General features: G+C 50.3%; 2 protein-coding genes across 2 annotated transcripts in view; both read left to right on the forward strand.

Annotated features, from left to right (window-relative positions):
• Window positions 1-13762, forward strand: part of LOC133273630 (dynein axonemal heavy chain 9-like) — a 40787-nt gene extending 27025 nt beyond the window's left edge. The window contains exons 19-29 of the mRNA XM_061462019.1: window positions 198-364; window positions 1203-2073; window positions 3850-3980; window positions 5334-5460; window positions 7909-8061; window positions 8325-8450; window positions 9593-9832; window positions 10580-10740; window positions 11918-12074; window positions 13021-13125; window positions 13330-13762. Of these exons, the coding sequence (XP_061318003.1) occupies window positions 198-364; window positions 1203-2073; window positions 3850-3980; window positions 5334-5460; window positions 7909-8061; window positions 8325-8450; window positions 9593-9832; window positions 10580-10740; window positions 11918-12074; window positions 13021-13125; window positions 13330-13404 (2313 nt within the window). The 3' untranslated portion in view covers window positions 13405-13762. The remainder of the gene's footprint in view (window positions 1-197; window positions 365-1202; window positions 2074-3849; window positions 3981-5333; window positions 5461-7908; window positions 8062-8324; window positions 8451-9592; window positions 9833-10579; window positions 10741-11917; window positions 12075-13020; window positions 13126-13329) is intronic.
• Window positions 13763-14296: 534 nt separating this feature from the next.
• The window catches only part of DNAH9 (dynein axonemal heavy chain 9), a 127751-nt gene continuing 121366 nt past the window's right edge, over window positions 14297-20681 (forward strand). The window contains exons 1-4 of the mRNA XM_061461934.1: window positions 14297-16185; window positions 16361-16499; window positions 17227-17514; window positions 18258-18468. Of these exons, the coding sequence (XP_061317918.1) occupies window positions 16127-16185; window positions 16361-16499; window positions 17227-17514; window positions 18258-18468 (697 nt within the window). The 5' untranslated portion in view covers window positions 14297-16126. The remainder of the gene's footprint in view (window positions 16186-16360; window positions 16500-17226; window positions 17515-18257; window positions 18469-20681) is intronic.

The following is a 20681-nucleotide window of genomic DNA, read 5'->3' on the forward strand; positions in this document are numbered from 1 at the left end:
CATCCTCCCGCCTTCAGCTTGCTCCCAGCAGGATGGTGTTACCGCCACTGCTCTCTCTCGAGCACTGAACCATCCTGGGACCCTCCCGAAGCTCCTGCGCACGGAGCGAGCAGTTCGGGGTTCTGAGCCTCGCGAATTGCGCACAAGGCTGCGGGTCTGGCCTTTGCACGGCGCCACTGAGCCTGCTCTGCCCGCAGGACCTGCCGCACGCGTGGAGCCACGTGCGGAAGGCGGCGCAGGCGGTCAAGCAGCACGTGGCCCCCCTGCAGGCCAGCGAAGGGGCGGAGCTGCGCAGGCGCTGTGCGGCCTTCGAGGCCCGGCAGCGCCGCTTCCGAGAGCACTTCCGGAGAGAGGCGGCCTTCAGGTGAGGGCGTTACCGGAGCGGGGAGGCCTCGTGGGGACGGCGCCGGTCCCCGGGGGTTGCGCCGGGGTCCTTGTGGGCGGGCGGGTGAGGTGAGGTGAGGTGGCCTGTGGAGACCCGTCCTGACCATGGAATGGTTTGTGTTGAAGGGAGCTTAAAGCTCCTCCAGCTCCAGCCCCTGCCACGGGCAGGGACCCCTTCCCCTAGAGCAGCTTGCTCCAAGCCCCTGGGTCCAACCCGGCCTTGAACACTGCCAGGGATGGGGCAGCCACAGCTTCTCTGGGCACCCTGTGCCAGCGCCTCAGCACCCTCACAGGGAAGAGCTTCTGCCTTATCTCCAACCTGAACTTCCCCTGTTTCAGTGTGAACTCCTCACCCCTTGTCCTATCCCTCCAGTCCCTGATGAAGAGTCCCTCTCCAGCATCCCTGTAGCCCCCTTCAGACACTGGAAGCTGCTCTGAGGTCTCCACGCAGCTTCTCTTCTCCAGACTGAACAGCCCCGATGTTCTCAGCCTGTCTCCATACAGGAGGTGCTCCAGCCCCTGAGCATCCTCGTGGCCTCCTCTGGACTTCCTCCAGTTCTGTGGTTTGATGATTCCCTTCCTTCTAACATCTGTAACACCTGGGGGGTTTTGTCTCTGGGGACACAGTCCAGTGTTAACAAGAGACTGAACTTGGCTGCTGAGTGCACAGCATCACTGTAAGGTGGCATCAGATGGCTGTGCCATCAGCTTGTGCTGCAGACATTTCCTCTGTGCCTCGTCTCTGCACACTGGTTGGTTTCTGTTTTCTTTAGAAGCTGTTGCAATCTCACTTAGCAAGAATAAATATCTCTTTCTAGGTTCGACACCAAAAAGCCTTATCAAGTGCTGGATGCAAAACACATTGAGATTAAACAACTGGAGTCAGCCATGACCTCGATTTATGAATCAGCCGGTCTGTTTGAAGTCACGGTGCCAGATTATAGACAACTGAAGCAGTGCAGGAAGGAGCTGTGTCTGCTCAAAGAGCTCTGGGATATGATCTCCTTTGTGAACAGCCGCCTTGCTGACTGGCAGACCACCAAATGGGTGGATATTAAGGTGGAAGAAATGGATCTGGAGTGCAAAAAGTTTGCAAGAGACATTCGGAATTTGGATAAGGAAATGAGGGCCTGGGATGCTTTCAATGGGCTGGACAGCAAGGTGAAGAACATGCTAACAGCCCTGAAAGCTGTGGCAGAGCTTCAGAATCCTGCCATTAGAGAAAGGCACTGGAACCAGCTGATGCAGATGACGGGTGTGAGGTTTGTGATGGACGTGGACACCACGCTGGCTGACCTCCTGAAGCTCAACCTGCATAACTTCGAGGATGAGGTTCATGGCATTGTGGACAAAGCAGTGCGAGAGATGAGCATGGAGAAAGTCCTGAAGGAGCTGAAGATGACTTGGGGTTCCATGGAGTTTCAGTATGAGCTTCACCCCCGCACAAACATCCCGTTGGTGAGATCAGATGAGGAGCTCATTGAAACTCTAGAAGACAACCAGGTGCAGCTGCAGAACCTAATGACATCCAAGTATATCGCCTTCTTCCTGGAGGAAGTGTCTGCCTGGCAGAGGAAGCTCTCCACTGCAGACTCTGTCATCTGCCTCTGGTTTGAAGTGCAGCGTACATGGGCTCACTTGGAGAGCATATTCATAGGCTCAGAAGATATACGGGCACAGCTTCCCAAGGTAGGAAACCCCAAATCCTGCTTTTTCTGTTTGGAAAGTGTAAAAGAGCTTCCATTATACAAAATAGGGGTATTTATAATCCTAAATTGCCAGAGCCAGGGCTTTTTCTCCTCCTCCCTTGCATCTTTGGAGGCTCCCTTAGGGCTCTAGGAGTTTCCCTAGTGCTGCCCCAGGGTGATTTTGTACTGTGGGTTGTGCTTGAGTCATGCTGAGTAGCTGATTGTCTCCCTTCCACTGCTCCAGAGCAAATACAGAGCTCCCGGAGGCTGAGGGGGGCTGCTGGCTTCCTTCAGTGCCGCAGACATGTTCCCTCTTTCCTCAGAGGGGAGAGGAGTGGGACTTCGACCCTGCAAATCATCAAACCAGAGCTGGGGCAGGCAGCTTTGGCAGCATCCCCATCACATCCCTGCCTTCAGCACTGCTGGGCAGCTGGACTCCCGCTCCTGCTTCTGAAGATGGAGCAGGGTTGTCAGTGGTGACCTCCTCAGGGGTGTCTGTGAGTTCCTTCCCCTGCTTTGGGGAGCGCTGGGCACACCTCACTGACTGGGCCACCTCTGCCGGTGCTGATAACCAGTGAAGGCTGGCCCACGTGCCAGGAAGCTGTTAATATCCAACAGCTACCTAATGGCATGTATGAAAGCACATCAGGGTCTGAAGCTGCATCCTGCTGGGCAGTTGTTTGTATCTCAGTATCCATCTGGCACGTGGCAGGATGAAGCTCAAAGCCTCCTGAGGCTGAATCTGCTCGGGATGCATCCAGGGCTGGGGGAGGATGTGCTGGCAGGGCAGGGGATGTGAATCCCTGAGGGTAGGGAGCTTCCTACGTGGTTTGTGTGCAGGGAGGGCTCAACCTCTTGGCCAGAGCCTTGCTACTGGGGCTGAACAGAGGTTAATGTGGAAGTTCTCAGTGGTGCCCAGTGATGGGACAAGGAGCAATGGCCATAAACTGACACACAAGTTTTGCCTCAATGTGGGGGAGAACTGGATGTGGCAGAGCACTGGAACAGGCTGCCTAGGGGGGTTGTGGACTCTCCCTCTCTGTGATCTGCTCTGAGTGGCCCTGCATTGGCGGGGGGTTGGACTGGATGATCTTGAGGGCCCTTCCAACCCTAATGAAAGCTTGGAGCATTTCTATTCAGTGTCCTGGCTCACTCAGGAAGGAGCAGAGACATTTTGAACATAACTTTATTCTTCATTGTTTAGCTCCAGAAATGGAGGGTCCCTGTTCAATGCAGAGCACAATTGTCAGTGTGCTCTTCTGCTGCTGGTGTGGGGTTTCCAGGGCCTTTCCAGGGCCTTACTCAAGGCGAGGAAGGGCTCTCCTCTGCAGGAGTCACTCAGGGATGGGACTTCTGTGCTGGGGCAGGAGGGGGAGAGTGAGCTCCCATGAGGTTGGTAGCCTTTCCCCCTTAAGGGATCATCTCCTAATGGAAATGGCTGTGGCATCTCCTAATGGCTGTGGCCAGGGAGGCTGCACGCAAGAGAAGATATTCAGAGGGGAATTCAGCCCCATGGAAATGGTTGGTCCTGGACACTGGCTTCTGCTCTGATCACATTATCCACAAGCCCTTTGGCATATAGAGACAGGAAGACAAGAGCCTGATTGGAGACTTGTTTCAAGCATGTGGTGGCAGAGCCCTTTGCAGTGGTGGAGAGGTCCCTCTGCACTGCACAGAGGGCTCTGCAGAGAGTTTTTCCCCTCACTCCAAAGAGATGGGATCCTTTAGCACAGGAATAGTGACTCACCATGGACATGTTCTTCCTTTTGCTTTTTAGGACTCGGAACACTTTGAAGGGATTGATGTGGATTTCAAAGAACTGGCCTATGAAGTTCAGAAAACCCCAAATGTGGTTGAAGCCACCAATAAGCCAGGCCTGTCCCAACAACTGGAGGACATTCAGAGTAGGTGGGTAGACCTTCAGTCCCAGGAGCTTGTCAGAAACTGCCACCAGCCCTGTTTAAGCTGTGCTCCAAGGCTTTCTGCCTCCACTGTGCATTCTTTGCATTCACAAGCCACAGCATTTCTGATCTTTCTTGAGCCTTATCTGTGATCCATCACCCTGAAACCCCCAGAGGGGAGTCTGGCTCTGTGTATGTGCAAACCCTCATCCTCAATATTGACGTATGAACCAGCATCCAGCTGGTTTCATTTTGCCACCCCGTACAGGAGCCCTTCAATACCTATTGAGCAGTTCAGGCAGGGATATCTGCAGCAGAGCTGAGCCCATGTTCTTTCATTCACAAAGTTATCTCTGCCTGTATACCCTTGCCACATGGGATAACTGCACTCCCTGAGAAAGCCCTTAGTGTCCTGAGATGGATCCATATCTCGCTAAACATAGGAGCTGGTCTACCTGGAACACAAGTAAAGGTGAATGTGGTAGCTGCTGTCAGTAGTAACTCTCCATTTAAAGAAGCCTGTATTTTCTTTGTTAATCAGATAAGGCAGTTCCTCACAGAGGAGTAGCTGCGTGTTATTTATGCACTTTGTAAGCTCAGCAGCAGTTTAGCATGTGAACACTGAAACATTCATTTGAGATGGAAACGAGCAAGTTTCTTTTCAGGCTTTGCAAACACAAAAAGCTGAGTAGGGCTGAATCAGACTTTCAAATGTGGCTCATTAGAATAAAAGCAGTTATGGGAACTTTCATCCCAGTGGGAAGTCACCTGTGGCAGATAAGAGCTTGTCTAACACAGTAGGTCAGGCTGCAAACCCTTCTAGCCTCTTCTTCCACCTCTGTTGCTGCTTTTTTATGAGGCTGTTCTCACTGTTAGGCTGTTTGACCCCTGGGAGTAAAGAGAGATCTCTGAGTTACTATGAGCTTTGTAGAGGACCAGCCTATGGGCTCAGCTCCTGCCTGGCATTACACAGGGGAGGGGTGAATCTACTTAACTCAAACTGTAGCATGGAAGATGAAGTCCCTGCTTCATCAGGGACCATAGTGATAGGACAAGGGGCAATGGGTTCAAACTGAAACAGGGGAGGTTTATGTTGGATGTAAGGAAGCTCTTTCCTGTGAGGGTGCTGAGGCGCTGGCACAGGGTGCCCAGAGAAGCTGTGGCTGCCCCATCCCTGGCAGTGTTCAAGGCCAGGTTGGGCACAGGGGCTTGGAGCAAGCTGCTCTAGTGGAAGGTGTCCCTGCCCTGGCAGGGGTTGGAACTGGGTGAGCTTTAAGCTCCCTTCCAACCCAAACCATTCTATGATAAAGAATGCTTACAGCCCTGCCCTGGGCTCTGTTCTACTCCTTTGTCTCCACAGGTTGTCTCTGTGTGAGAAGGCTTTAGCTGAATATTTGGACATGAAGAGGTTGGCCTTTCCCAGATTTTACTTCATTTCTTCTGCAGATTTACTAGATATTCTTTCCAATGGCACCAACCCACATCTGGTAAGCCTTGTACTGCATCCCCTTTGCATTATGTAGCTGTCAGTAATGTGAGCGTGGAAGATGCTGTCTTGGGACTCACCTGTAGCATCTTCAGTGCTTTTTCTCCCAACCTTTTACTTGGAGTAATAATGATTCTTTCACAGCTGACCCTCATCTGTCATCTTTAAAAGGCAACATGTGCCTGTGTGTTGTCTGATTAACGCTGGTGATACTTGCAGATGGTTCTGAAAGTGCTGCACAGAGTAGAGCTACACTTTTGATGCCATAAAAATAGTGGTTTTCTTTCTGCTGGGATACAGTGAGGTTGGAGGAAACCATCTTTCTTGAGGGGCTCAGCCAAAACTTCTTGCTGACCTTGAGTCCCCAACCTGGGATGCCACCAAAGAGCATCTGCTGTTGAAACAGCCACAGACTGGTCATTCACATATGGCAGTGTTGACAGCTGGTGGCTTGGAGAGGTCCCTTGTTTTAGCAGAAGAGGCATTTGCAAATCACCTGCTTCTTCCTTCCACCATGCAAAGGTCTTTGGGAATGTCCTGATTATAGGGGAAGAGAAGAGCACAGCCTGAAAAAGGTAACACAGCTGGTGGAGAGACAGTCGCTATGGCCAAGGCAAGCAAGGAGATCTCCTGGGTTGCCATCCATCCCTGCACAGCTCCAGGGTCAGGCCTGCACCTTCTTCTACTCTCCAGGCTGGGTTTCTGGGGGTGGTGCCTGAGTGCCAGGTATGGGGAAATGATCCAAATACACCATTCCTCCTGTTGGCTTTGATGGGTTTTTGGACCCTCCTGTGGAGGAACTTGTGGTGCCCTTGCTGGTTTAGGAAGTGGTTTCTCTGCTCTTCCTTAGTCCCTCTGTCAGCAGTGAGTAATCTCACCTACTTTAAGCTTTTCATCATTTTCAGCATTCATGTGAGCACCTTTAACTGCTTATATCTGTTTCTGCTGCTGGGTGATTTAAGCCTGCAGAGTATCATAAATACATATTGATTGATATTTAAAACGGAGAGGAAAAAAACCCCAGGAAGCAAACAGAAGATGCTGTGTTGCAGTGCTCCACGGAGGAAGACGAAATTCGTGGTGCTTTCTGTTATTCAAAACTGTTTGCAGTAAAATCAAAGCAAATGTCAAGTGGGATCACACACAGATTCGCTTTCAGCCTTTCCACTGTAGTTTCAAAGTGGTAATTCCTAAAGAAGGATTAATGTTATTATCCTCTTCAACTGGATATTGAACTTGTACAGATTCAGGTGTAGTCAGGGTGCTGGTGGCAGGGTTGCACCAAGGACCGAGTGCAGCCAATGTCCTGCAGCCAGGGCAGAGGCTGGGAATGTACAGTGGGGATTTGGGAGTGGGACCTCCGAGGTGTAAGAAAAGGTTTCTGTGGTTTACTCTAATCATATCTCCATTAAAATCTTATCTGAGGGAAGCTGAGTGCCCATTGCTTCTCCTTTCCACCTTCTGGGATTTAGCCCTGCTTAGACACCAGTAAGAAGCTGTCCTCACCTGCAGGACAGCTTGTGAGAGGCAGTGTTGTAATCCTTTGTGAGTCACCGAGGAGGAATTAAATGGACAAGCCCACCCATTTGTCTCTGAAAGCACCAGGCATCACAGGCTCTGCTTGTTTCTCATCCTACCCATGGGAGTGTGTCCATCTCCTGTCTCTGTCCTCAGAGGGAGACAGCTTTGTGAGCTGACCCTTGCTGTGGGGACATCCGTGCTGGGAGGAGCCTGTGACAGCGTGACACAGTGTCTTAGCTGTGTTCTCTAGTGATCTAGAAGCAGCGTTGGTGACCTGCTGGGCTGATGTTGAGAGCCTGCAGCAGTGGTGCTAGCATCAACCTGCTGGCTTTTCACATTCATCTGGGTGTGAACAGGACATGAGGGAATTACTCTTTTCCTCGAGTGGTTTTGTCCAAGAAGGGAGTAGTTTTGTAGGTCTGGGTTGTTGAGCATTTTATCATGGTTCTTGGGCAGAAATAAAAAGGTCTTTCTTCTCCACAGAGGACAAGTCAGGGCTTTTCATTGGCGCAAAATTGATTTCTAGTACTGAAAACCCAGAAGGGTTCATAGTGAAGAAAACTCGGCAGTGTGCTGAGAATAGGATGAGGTGGAGAGAAGTTAAGAGACCTGTCGTGTAGGGAAATGGAGGCTAGGAGGTCCTGCAGTGTTTGAACGTTTGCTGTGCTTTTGCTCCACGTGAGATGTTTTCCCAGTGGGAAATGCGGTTCATTAAGCCCGTCTAACTGATGCAGAAACAGGTGGAAGCATCGGGAGAGACAGCAGGAGGCTTGTGGTGGCAGTATCCTGGCCTTGTGTGAGAAGATGTGGTGTTACCAAGACGTCCACGAGCATGCTTTCTGAACATAATTGCTCCTGTGACATGAATGGTGATCTCTATTCTCCTTGTCCTACCTCAGTTGCTTTACTTATCCAAGTCCTTTTGCAGGTGCAGCATCATCTTCCCAAGCTTTTTGACAGCTTGGCCCACATTAAATTCCAGCTGGATTCTGAGCAAAAGGCGACCAAAGTTGGCCTGGGAATGTACAGCAGAGAGGAGGAATATGTCAGCTTCAGTGAGCCCTGTGACTGCAGCGGGCAGGTGAGAGGGAAGCCCTTGTCTATCAGAACTATCAGTGGAGTCTGCTCTCCTGGCCTTGTGTGGGCATCTCCTGCCAAGACATTGCAAAGCTTCACTGCTCTTCCTTTATGCATGAGAAAGGCTGGAAGAGATGGTGTGTAATTTAATTCCTCCTTACACCACAGCTTTTGGTCCCACGCTAGAAAGGTCCTCACTGTCTTCACTGATTACCAAAGGCACTTAAGAAGAGCAAATGTGTTACTGTCATTTAATCTCTCCTCCAGGTTGAGGTCTGGCTGAATCATGTCCTGGAAAGCATGAGAGCTACTGTGAGAGATGAGATGACGGAAGCTGTTGTGGCTTATGAGGAGAAGCCAAGGGAGCAGTGGCTCTTCGACTACCCTGCCCAGGTATCTGCACTGCTCCTCATCTCCACTCAGGTTGGCACGTGGGAAAGGCAGTGCTTGGTTTCCCTTTAGTCCTGCCTTTCCCTTCTTTAAGTAGTGGCCTCTAGCAGTGGATGTGGAAGTTTCTGGCCTCCACTTTGCTGTGCAGCAGGGAGGATGGGTTGTCCTTTATCCTGTTAAGGACATGGACCTGTGGGAGCAAGTCCAGAGGAGGCCACAAGGATGATCAGAGGCTGCAGAATATCCTGTATAGAGACAGGCTGAGAACATTGGGGCTGTTCAGCCTGGAGAAGAGAAGCTGTGTGGAGACCTCAGAGCAGCTTCCAGTGTCTGAAGGGGGCTACAAGGATGCTGGAGAGGGACCTTCATCAGCGACTGTAGTGACAGGGCAAGGAGTGATGGGTTCAAAATGAAAGAGGAAGTTCAGGTTAGCTCTAAGGCAGAAGCTCTTCCCTGTGAGGGTGCTGAGGCACTGGCAGAGGGTGCCCAGAGAAGCTGTGGCTGCCCCATCCCTGGCAGTGTTCAAGGGCAGGTTGGACACAGGGCCTTGGAGCAAGCTGCTCTAGTGGAAGGTGTCTCTGCCTGTGGCAGGGGTTGGAACTGGGTGAGCTTTAAGGGCCCTTCCAATCCCCACCAGCCTGGGGTTCTGTGATCCCGGCAATCTCCTGATGGTTTCCAGGCTGAGCTCCATTCTCTGACAGGGACTCCAGGCAAGATATGCTCTTGGCTGGGTTACAGAGCCTGGGAGTTTGGGCAATGCCTGCTGCACCCTGTGGATCTATACACCCAGAGAGCCAGAGGTGCAGCAGGACAACCAAGTGGTAAGGTCTAGTGAGAAAAGAGCCCCTCAGATGCATCTCTGACAGCTTTGTGGTCTTCAGCTCTTCCTCCTCTGCTGTGTCAAGCACGTGAAAGGTGCTGATTTACTAATAAGTAGCTGCTAAATATGTCTGCCACCGATAGGGTGTTTGAAATGAATGTCACGGGGCAGATCCCCGTTGTCCTGTCTGCTGTGACTGCTGTATGACAGAACACTTAATTTCATGTCACGGTTACTTCATCCTTGATCTCCCTGGGGATCAGACACTCTGGCAGGTAAGGAAGCCTTGGTTTTATCATGGTACTGAGCCAGTCCTTTTCCATAGGTGGCTCTTACCTGCACCCAGATCTGGTGGACAGCCGAGGTTGGGATTGCCTTCGCCAGGGTGGAGGAAGGCTACGAGAACGCGATGAAGGAGTATCACAAGAAGCAAGTGGCCCAGCTGAATGCCCTCGTGACCATGCTCATTGGGCAGCTCTCCAAGGGTGACAGGCAGAAAATCATGACCATATGCACCATCGACGTGCACGCTCGGGATGTGGTGTCAAAGATGATAGTGCAGAAGGTTTGTGTTTGCAGCTCAGCATGGACCTCTCATGGGACTTGGGGCAGGGGTTGCAGGAGTGAGAGACCAACCACAGGCCATCCAGTGGGAGGTACATCACTAAATGTACTTCTGCACTGTTTGCAGTAAGGGGGCAGAAAGCCACTGTAAGCAGAGCTGTTCTGGATCGTGGCCATGCAACACCAAAGGGCTTGTTGCACTTGCCACGTTCCCACCATGGGCAAGAGTGTGGCCCCACGTTGGTGGATGACAACAATATGTTGGGAGGCTGCTGGATGCAGCCCACTCAGTCTGGTATGGGGCCACAGGGACTGTTTTGGGACTCCTTTGTCCTGCATGCCTTTCCCACAGCACTCTCCTGTCCTTCATCTTGTGTCAAGTGTCCAGGCCTGGGGGTGGGTGGGAAGGTGCTCTGAGTGTGCTGGGTTGTGGCTTTATCCTTTATCTGTTTAAACCCATCACCCCTTGTCCTGTCGCTACAGTCCCTGATGGACAGTCCCGTCTTGTGCTGCTCTTTCTGGTTTTGGTTATGCACTTTTTCCTCTCCCACCAAGGTCATTGCTAACTTGGTTCCTACCCTCTACTGGTGGGAGATGGGGAGATGACCTTCCCCACCACACCTGCCTTGTCAGTGAGAACCAGTCCACCCCCAGTGAACACTTCATTGCAGTCATCCTTTTGGTGCTTTGGCTCTGTGTGCCTGGCATTCCTGGCCTTCCCATGATGGTGCTTGTGGGTGTGTTCCAGGTGGACAATGCCCAGGCGTTCATTTGGCTGTCGCAGCTCCGGCACCGATGGTCAGATGAGGAGCGGCACTGCTTTGCCAACATCTGTGATGCTCAGTTCCTCTACTCCTATGAGTACCTTGGGAATACCCCACGGCTCGTCATCACTCCACTGACTGACAGGTAAGTCCCTGGGAAACACCGTCACAGCTGGGCTTTGCCATGCACTGAGACAAAGAGCTGCCAGCCAAAGAGGTTGTTCTTGCTCCATGTTGGAACATCTGGTGGCCGAGCTCTAACTCTTCCCTGGTTTGTGATTTGATGGTGTTACTCCTTGGAGTATCTGTGCCTCAGATCACAAGGTGGGATTTAGCTCACAGATTTTGCTCACTTGTGGATGTCTGCCTGTGCACAGGATGTCCCCAGTCCATGGAGTTTGTGAGTCTAGAATGCTTTCATCCCATCTTGGAGTAGACATCAGTTCTCTCAGTAGAGACACGTAGGTTGACTTGAGATGCTCTGTGTTGTTGCACCTGGCTTCCAGCAGCCAGTCCAGAAGTGTGCAAGTCTCCTGTGGATCCTTTGTCAAATCTTTCCACCCTATGTTGTATTTCAGTAGCTAGGAGCATCTGGGTGGCCCTAGTCACCCATGTTAGCCAGCTGAACCAGTCTCTCCCTGCATTATCAGCTTTTGTTGGCTCTATTGACTACTGTTCTGTGGCTTATACAGGGAGTATGGACACCCCCATGTGGGCACCTCCCTGGTGTCCGTCATCAGCATGATGGAGAAGCTTTTGAGCTTGCTGCAGTGTTGAGTGGCATCATTCATAGGCCGTCAGAGCAGGTTTCTCTCAATGGTGGGGAATGGGATCTTTTGGGATGAAGAGCAGTGGGAAAACAAGAGGAAGGTCTTTCAGAAAAGCTGCCCTTTTCTCATACTATGTGGGACATGCCCAGTGTCAATGAGTCATGCCCAATGGTGTCAGGATCCAGAGAGCGCCCCGCCTGATGTGAAGGGGTTGGACAGACCTTAGTGGAAGATGAGTATCTCTTGAAGAAAACACAGGTGGCCAGAAGTGGTAAGTAATGCCCAAGAGGACTTTCAGCTTAGACATAGAGTCATAGAATAGTTTGGTTTGAAAAGGACCTTCAAAGCTCATCTAGTCCAACCCTCCTGCAATGAGCAGGGACATCTTGAACTAGATCAGGTTGCCCATTATGTCCTGCTTATGTGCAGCTTTCCAGAAGAAAGGCTCTCCTGAGTGCCTTGCCCTAGTGCTGTTTCTCTGCAGCCCAACAGTGACCTGTTGGACCAAGGCTCAGCCTCTTTCCTTTGTTCCTTCATCCTTCACTCTGGAAGATGTTACATCACCCTGACCCAGTCGCTGCACTTGACCATGAGCGGAGCACCTGCGGGCCCTGCAGGCACTGGCAAGACGGAGACTACGAAGGATTTGGGGCGAGCCCTGGGCATCATGGTGTATGTGTTCAACTGCTCCGAGCAGATGGACTACAAGGTACTACTCCCACCTCGGCCGTGGTATTGTCACATGGGGCTGGGGGTGCTCAGGGCCTGATAGGACATGAAGGATAGGAGTATTCCATTGCTTTGATCCACCACCTCTCAAATCTCTGCTATGTTCCTTTCTGCAGAACACCTCTTCCTCCTCACTTTTCTACTTGTACCAGGTTTTCTACTTGTACAAGGTTCTTCAAGAGGCAGAGACCCGAACTGTGTTCTCTGCCTCATTACACCTTCCCATTCCCTTCTGGAGGTAGACTCCTTGTGAAATGTTTCCTAAACTGTGGCCTATTCAGATGAGATGGAGGCTGTGCTGATATTTTGGTGCTGGTCATTTCTTATAGAATACAGACTGGTTTGTGTTGGAAGGGACCTTAAAGTTCATCCAGTTCCAACCCCCTGCCATGGGCAGGGACACCTTCCACTAGAGCAGCTTGCTGCAAGCCCCTGTGTCCCACCTGGCCTTGAACACTGCCAGGGATGGGGCAGCCACAGCTTCTCTGGGCACCCTGTGCCAGCGCCTCAGCACCTTCACAGGAAAGAGCTTCTGCCTTCTTTACTATTCCTGTGTTGAACTGGCATGGGAAGGAACCTGTCCTGCTTTTCTCAGGATCCTCTCCTATAACAAGTCCAAAACGTGCCAAACCTTCGGCCACTGCAGAAAGCTGAACTGTTGGGCCAAGTCTTGCTTTGGGTACAGGCATTTTGGGAGCCAAGCATCACTCAGCCCAGGTAACCTTTAAATGAAAGCAGTGCACAGAGCTGCTAAAGTGCAATTAGCAAATCAAGTGGCAAGCAGCAGAGCTATAAATATTATAATTGACTTGTGCCTGCTGGTTCCATACCCACAATAGGCTGCAAATGTAAATAAACAGGCAGGGAAATCACTTCCTTGATTCCGTTTGGGATTTCATTTGTGTCATTTTCTTTTTCTCTTCCAGTCTTGTGGGAATATTTACAAAGGCCTTTCCCAGACAGGAGCCTGGGGCTGCTTTGATGAGTTTAACAGGATCTCAGTTGAGGTCCTCTCTGTGGTTGCTGTACAGGTAAGTGGAGAAACGCTTGTGAATAAATACAAACAAGGCACAGCTGTGATGCAGCCTTTGAAGCCAGGGTAAAGATGGAAAGTGCCTGTTTCCAGTTTCAGTTCCACGTGTAGGCAGGTGAAGAATTACATCCCAAGATTAAGCATCTGCATATCACAGCACTGACGAAATGTGGCATTTTTATCTCTCCTTTTCTCTCTGCAGTTGCAGCATTTGTGTCGAGGCAATTCTTTACAACATCTTCTCCCAGACCAGTGCACACTATGGCTCTGTACCTGAGGAAGACACTGGTGTCTGTGAGATAACTGCAGCATATCATTTCAGGGAGGAGAGCTGCCTTGGCAGGCTGAGTAGCCTTAAGTCATGTAGGGAATAATTTTCATGGAGGAAAAGAGAGGTGCTTGGGGCAGATCCATGTCCAGGCTTACGGAGGTTACTTATTGCCTCAGTCAGGTGCAAGTTATGTGTCATATTCAACAAGTAGGATTATATTCAAGATTAATGATGACTTTGGACAAGGGCCTGTAGTGACAGGCCAAGGGGAATGGCTTTAACCTGCCAGAGGGGAGACTGAGCTGAGCTCTTAGGCAGAAGCTCTTCCCTGTGAGGGTGCTGAGGTGCTGGCACAGGGTGCCCAGAGAAGCTGTGGCTGCCCCATCCCTGGCAGTGTTCAAGGCCAGGTTGGAGACAGGGGCTTGGAGCAAGCTGCTCTAGTGGAAGGGGTCCCTGCCTGTGGCAGGGGGTGGATCTGGACGAGCTTAATGGTCCCTTCCAACACAAACCATTCTATGAATCTGGGTGGATTTGAGGTGCACTGGCCTCATCACCCGCACAGGAAAGAACTTCCTAGTTAAGTTTAAACCCGTTCCCCTTTGTCCTATCACTACAGTCCCTGATGAAGAGAACTGCTGGAGAGTCTTGTTCTCTTGTGCTTATACATAATCTGGCACATTCCCACCTCCTTCCCTTCATTTCACTGACCCACAAGGAAATCTGGAGGTGTTTTACACAGGGCAAAGGACTGCAGGAGGAGAGATGCTCCATACCCTGCTCCTGTCTGCCCCAGGGATGGTGAGGAGGCACCCAGGGTAAGTGCTGTGGGTGCGAATCCTTATGGCAGGAGCTGAAATCCTGGGGCAGCAGTGAGAGCAGGCCATGCTCCCGCTTCTGGCTCTTGCTTTGTAGGAGAGCTCTATCTGTTTGTTCTCCAGAGCCTAAATCTCAGTAGTATCCTCTGGAAGTGCCAGTTAATTTCAGCTGCCAGGGGAGTTTGAGCAAAGGGCAGATGCTCAACTGCACTGTCCAGACCAAGACAGCTGTTACAAGGGTAGAACTGAAAGTGCTGAGCCTTGGTGGACTTCAAATTGAAGTATCCAAAGTATCGAGTTCTTCTGGACCCAGCTGTAGCTGAGTGCAGGTTTTAGGATCCCAGTGTCTGAGTAAGGTGCTGAATTCTTCCTAGGCCCCCTTTTGGGTTTGGTATTGCAGAAAGAAGGATCGAGAGCCCAGAAGTTTCTACACTTTTGTGAATGTTTCAGTCAAAGACTTTGTTCTGAACCCCTCCATGAACTCCTCGCTCTTTTCATCTCTCTTTCACTTGTAATTGGTACCTGACATGATGTCCCAGAGAAGCCCCAGGCAGGAACAGGGGTTTATGTATCGTTCCCTCTCAATTTCTTTTCCATCAGGATCTAGTTGAAAGTTGCCATTGGGAAAAAAAGTCTTTGAGGATCTTAAAATGAAAAAGGAAGCTGAACAAAAGCAGCCCTGATATGACTCAACTGCTAATGATTCCCTCGCTCCTGGCTGGAGCGCAGCATCTGAAGGAAGCAGCCTGGCTGTCATTCCATCATCATGTTTCCTGGCTGCTATTAGGAGCTGTAACCATGGTGATGTTTAATTGGCTGTCTTAGTCATGCAGCTAATGTCGATATAGTTCCTTCCAGAGAAAGAATCGATTAATTGCTTAACTTTAAGATGGCAAAGAGCAGTAGGGTTAGAGGAGTGAATAGAGAATTTCTCCCTCACTGGAGTGCTGTGATCTGGCTTTAATAAACTTGCTCTCCTTGGAAAGAGGGGTTTTTTGTCTTTTGCAATCAGGCAAATACACAAGACAATACATTAGTGAGTGGAGGTGTCAGGGGAGGTCTTACAGCCTCTTCCTTGTGGGTTTGCTTTTAAATTAAGCATCTAATGTCCTCAAGTCTTTAAAAGCAATATCGAGTGTTCAGTTTACAACTGAGCTGAGGGCAAGCTTATGGGAAATGTTGCTCCTTTTCTGGGCCCAGTCAGGGTCTGGAGCAGCCACAGGAGGGTTTTGGGTTCTCATGAAGAGCAGTGGTGTGTGGGGAGTGAAGATGGGAGAAGGGGGTCAGTGACCTGCACTGTGTCATTGGGGCTACATTTTGGTGCTGGCTGCATTGTGGATGTTTGGCCAGTCCCGAATCTCATCTCAGGCATCTGGCCTCCTGCTGGCTTGGGAAGTTCAGAGATGATTCAGCTTTTGGTGGTGGTTTTGTTGTGAGATGTGCTGAGAAGTGTCCCGCAGGTGATGTCAACAGCCAAGGTGAGATGTGGGCAGCTTTGGAGGCATTTACTTCTCCTCAGCTGCTCTTCCTTAGCCACGTCCATCATTGTCTTCTCAGCCAATGTTGCAAATTCTTGCAACTCCTTTGCTCTTTGGCCAGTCTCTCCAGCCTTCTTTTCTGCTTTGTCAAAGCCTGATTATGATGGGACATTGATGCTGCCATACAGATCTCCAAACAATGTACAAAGCTTGGTATGGTCACTAAAAAGCCAAAGCAAAGCAGGGATAAGCCCCTAAGATGGAGCCAAGTGTAAGGAAAGCAGCACTGTTGTCTGGTTCATAACACCGATACTATAACTCTCTCTTGGTTCCTAGGTGAAGTGTGTGCAGGATGCAATAAGGGAAAAGAAGAAATCCTTCAATTTTCTTGGAGAAGACATTAACTTAGTTCCCACAGTAGGCATTTTCATCACCATGAACCCTGGCTATGCAGGGCGAACTGAGCTACCTGAGAACTTAAAAGCTCTTTTCAGGTGAGTCCAGGTCAGGGTTTGTGACCTGTATTATAACAATGGCAGAAATTGTCTTTTGGAACATGCAGGCTTGATTTCATTTCCTTGAGGAATTCACTTGTACTGGGGATTTGCAGGTGGTTTCAGCCTTGTGCAACCACTGCGCTCTGCAATCTTTTCTTGTCTGTCTCTTTAGGCCCTGTGCAATGGTTGTGCCAGACTTCGAGCTGATCTGTGAGATCATGTTGGTGGCTGAGGGATTCATCGAGGCCCGGGCACTGGCCAGGAAGTTCATCACCCTGTACCAGCTCTGCAGAGAGCTCCTGTCCAAGAAGGTGAGCCCCTTCTGTGGCTGGATGGTGCAATGAATCTGTTGATCTCCAAAATCAGCAGGAACGTGGCACTCTGCCACTCATCTCTATGGCGAAAGCTTCACAGCTGCTGTTGAACTATTGCAGTAGCTTCTGGCAGAGGAGAAGGTTTGTCATCATCAGAGCAATGACATTTTTGAACTGCTTTACTTTAAAGAATCTGCCAGGACAAAAGCATTTGGCCAGCAGTATTAATGGGAGAGATTTTCCAATGGGCTCAAATGACACCGTGTTTGAAGTAGTATCCAGTGACCCTTTGCTTTCCAGTCTCTTGCTTCCTATTGATTCTCTTGTCTGTAAGGAGTTTCTGATGTCCATTCTATCTGTGAGCAAGTTCCCTGTCATGTCAGATAGGGTCACTTCCAGTGCAAAGCTCTAATTCATCAGATTTTCCCTTGTCATCATTTGCATAACTCAGAGCTGGGTCCAGAGAAGAGTTGAAAGAGGACTCCAGGTGAAAAACCTGATCTTGGCTGTTCCAGCGTGAGGCTGGGTGGACGATGCTTGTCACAGAAGCTTTGTGCTGTGTTTTAGAAGTCTTGATGGAAGCCATGGTCTCCCATACAAAGCAGTCAACTGTTGAGCTGTGCTCTGGAGGGTCTTAAGAGAGCAGAAATATGAAGAGTTGTACTCTGTAAGCACAAACTCATCCCTCCTTTTGTTTTCCTTCTTTGCTTTTTCCCCTGTTCAGGATCACTACGACTGGGGCTTACGTGCGATCAAGTCAGTGCTGGTTGTCGCCGGCTCCCTCAAGCGAGGTGACCCAGGGCGACCCGAAGAGCAGGTTCTGATGCGCTCACTTCGTGACTTCAACATCCCCAAGATTGTGACTGATGATGTGCCGGTGTTCATGGGGCTCATTGGGGACCTTTTCCCTGCTCTGGATGTACCTCGGAAGCGTGACCTGAACTTTGAGTCGTTGGTGAGGCAGGCGGTGCTGGACCTCCGGCTGCAGGCTGAGGACAACTTCATACTCAAAGTAAGGCCGAGTGATCTTCTGCTGTGCCTACATCACCATCCATCACTTGGGTTTTCTCAACCATCTTTGCTTTCCCAAAGAGGGCTCTGCAGACCTTGATGGAGGCTGTGGATTCTGGGCTCCTCAGTACAAGGAAAGACAAGGAGCTACTGGAGAGGGTCCAGCAGAGGCCACAGGGATGGTCAGGGGTCTGGAGCATCTCTCTTACAAGGAGAGATTACAGGAGCTGGGCCTGGTTAGTCCGGAGAAGAGCAGACTGAGAGGGGATCTCATCAATGCAGATCAGTATCACAAAGGTGGGTGCCAGGAGGATGGTGCCAGGCTCTTCAGTGGTGCCCGGCGACAGGACAAGGAGGAATGACCATAAACACATAAGCACAGCAAGTTTCACCTCAACATGAGGAAGAACTTCTTGCCATTGAGGGTGGCAGAGCCCTGGAACAGGCTGCCAAGGGGGGTTGTAGAGCCTCCCTCTCTGGAGGCATCCAAAGGGGCAAACTCTTGTAGGCTTAGGGAAGTGTGGCCCCTGGAAAGCAGAGCCTCATCAGCTGTTGGCCATCAGATGTGAATAGTGCTGGAGGGTTTCACCCACTGTGATTATAGAGTAACGAGACCAAACCCAGTGTCAAATCCCTTTGTCTGTGGGTCACATCTTTCTAAAGAAGAGCCCCAGTGGGAGCAATGTCGTAGATCTGAGCTTCAGTTTAGCATCTCTATCTAAACCTGGGGGTGTTCTTCCCCAGGTGGTGCAGCTGGAGGAGCTGCTGACTGTCCGTCACTCTGTCTTCGTGGTGGGTAACGCAGGCACGGGCAAGTCTCAGGTGATGAAATCCCTCCACAAGACTTACCAGCTAATGAAGCGGCGTCCCGTCTGGACAGACCTCAACCCCAAAGCAGTCACCAATGACGAGCTCTTTGGAATCATTAACCCAGCAACCAGAGAATGGAAGGATGGTAAATGGCGTTTTGTGAAGGAATCTGTAGATACAGGATGTTTTCATGACCTTCCTGAGCAGCAGCAGGATGACTGGTTCTTTGTGTGCAGCGGAGGCCCAGGCGCTCATAGCTTTGCGAGAGTTTGTTGAAAGGATACACAGGATGTTTTAGCCTCATCAAACGGGAAGTATAGCATAAACCTGTTCTATTTGGGTTCAAACAAAGGGGACATTTAGGTTGCATATAAGGCAGAAGCTCTTCCCTGTGAGGGTGCTGAGGCGCTGGCACAGGTTGCCCAGAGAAGCTGTGGCTGCCCCATCCCTGGCAGTGTTCAGGGCCAGGTTGGACACAGGGGCTTGGAGCAAGCTGCTCTAGTGGAAGGTGTCCTGCCTGTGGCAGGGGTTGGAACTGGATGAGCCTTAAGGTCCCTTCAACACAAACCAGGCTGGGATTTGATGATTCTGTCCTGTCACCATAATAATTGTGTCCATTACTATCAGCACTTACCAGTGTCCATTAATATCAGCACTTACCAGTTCCTGGCAAGCAGTTTTTTGGGGTTGGCTGCACTGGTGATGGAAGAACGTTCCCTTTTGCTCTGTGGTGTGCACTGGGGTCCCCCAGAACGTGCCATCCCCAAGTTTCTGTACCTGGTAGCACACCTGCAGAAGTGGTGTTTTTCCACATAACTGTTGCTGCCCAATCTAGCACACCAGCATTTGCCAGTCAGTTGATCCTGATTGCTCCTGAGGAAAATCAGATGGGCATTAAAAACCTGCTGAAAGGTTACAAAATCTGGAGTGGAAAGGCTCACTTGTGACTAATGGGTAAAGGCAGCTTTGATTTCCGCGTGCGGCTGCTTTGGAGGTGTGGGAGGTAAGGGAAGATGTTGCCATAAATCATTCTTGGCCAGAAGCCTGCCAGGAGATGAGCTGCCACCCACCAACCCTGGCCCCTGCTGGAGACCTCTCCTGACCTCCTGCTTTGCTCCAGTGCCAGGGTTAATGTCTTTTTAATTGTAATTAGGGACCCTAAATCAAAGTGACAAGAGGGAGGTGGGGGATAGAGCCTGAGCTCTGCGCAGTGGCTGCAGGTCAGGGCTGCTGGTGGGACTGAGCAGCAGGAGGGATATCCTACAAGTTGTCCAGTGGTTTCTAGCCAAAACATTCAAGGGAGCTTATGGAGCTCCAGGCTGAGGTCTCGAGGCAGATATTTTCTGCATGAACCATTCCTGAATAGGTTGTTTCTTGTCAAAAATCAGCAAGGCAATCATCACCCCAGCCTAACGGGAGGTGATGTGTCCCCTCCTGGATCAGCCCCTTCTTTTCCTCCTCTTTCGTCCTGTCACTCCTTTCGTTATCAGCAGTTGAAAGGGTTATACATGTTAGGTGGTAAAAGGTCCCACAAGGGAATCCTGAAAGTGTTCTTTGTAGAACTCAGCCCTTCTTTTAAATCCCAAGACCTCCCTGTGGTGTGGATGCACACAGTTTTCTGTTGCTGCTGTGGTGTATATGAGGCAGCCATTGATGCTCTGAGGCAGCCATTGATGCTCTGAGCCAGCAGCTATTTCTGATACTAATGATGCTGGAGCAGCTTCCAAGGCATGTATCCTATGTGTCAGGAGCTGAATCAAGGCAGAGCCAGTGAAATGTGATGGGGTTTTTTTGGCCCCTCTCTGAATGGGATACCTGTTTCAGATAAGCTGTTCTGCATTTGTTGTGCTTGGTCTTAAGTCATAGAATTCCAGTAGCTGTTCCTGACCTGGCTCCCAAAGAAATAGCTTGTCCTGAAGAGAAAAAAAAGGTGTGTTTGTCACAATTCACCAAAAGAGGCTTTTTTTTTGTAACATTTGCCTGTTGTTTTGTCATGAGGAGCAGCATCTCCCCAGGTATTCACAGGGAGAGGAGAGCGATAGTTTCGTGGAGTTTGCATTTGCTCTGCAGTGCTGCTGCTCTATTCCCAGCCTTCCTGCTCTTCTTAACATTCATTATTTACTCCCCTTGAGACACTGTATCCTCTCTGTCTCCTTGATTTTACTGACAGTTTGTTCTGTCATTCAGTGTCATCTTGTGCTTGTTCTCCCCTCAATCTCTCTAAAGCCATGGTCCAGCGTTTAATGCATCTTGATTTCCCTGATATCCTTGCAGCCACAGAAAACCACGTAGAAATTTCCAAGGCATATTCAGGTGGTTTTCTCTGCAGTGTGTAATTCATGCCTCCTTTTGCCTCTG

The sequence above is a fragment of the Pezoporus flaviventris genome, unplaced genomic scaffold (assembly GCF_033815535.1).
Source record: "Pezoporus flaviventris isolate CSIRO_AGI_PZ_B2104156 unplaced genomic scaffold, CSIRO_AGI_Pfla_v1 ptg000034l, whole genome shotgun sequence".
In the NCBI taxonomy this organism is placed as follows: domain Eukaryota; kingdom Metazoa; phylum Chordata; class Aves; order Psittaciformes; family Psittacidae; genus Pezoporus; species Pezoporus flaviventris.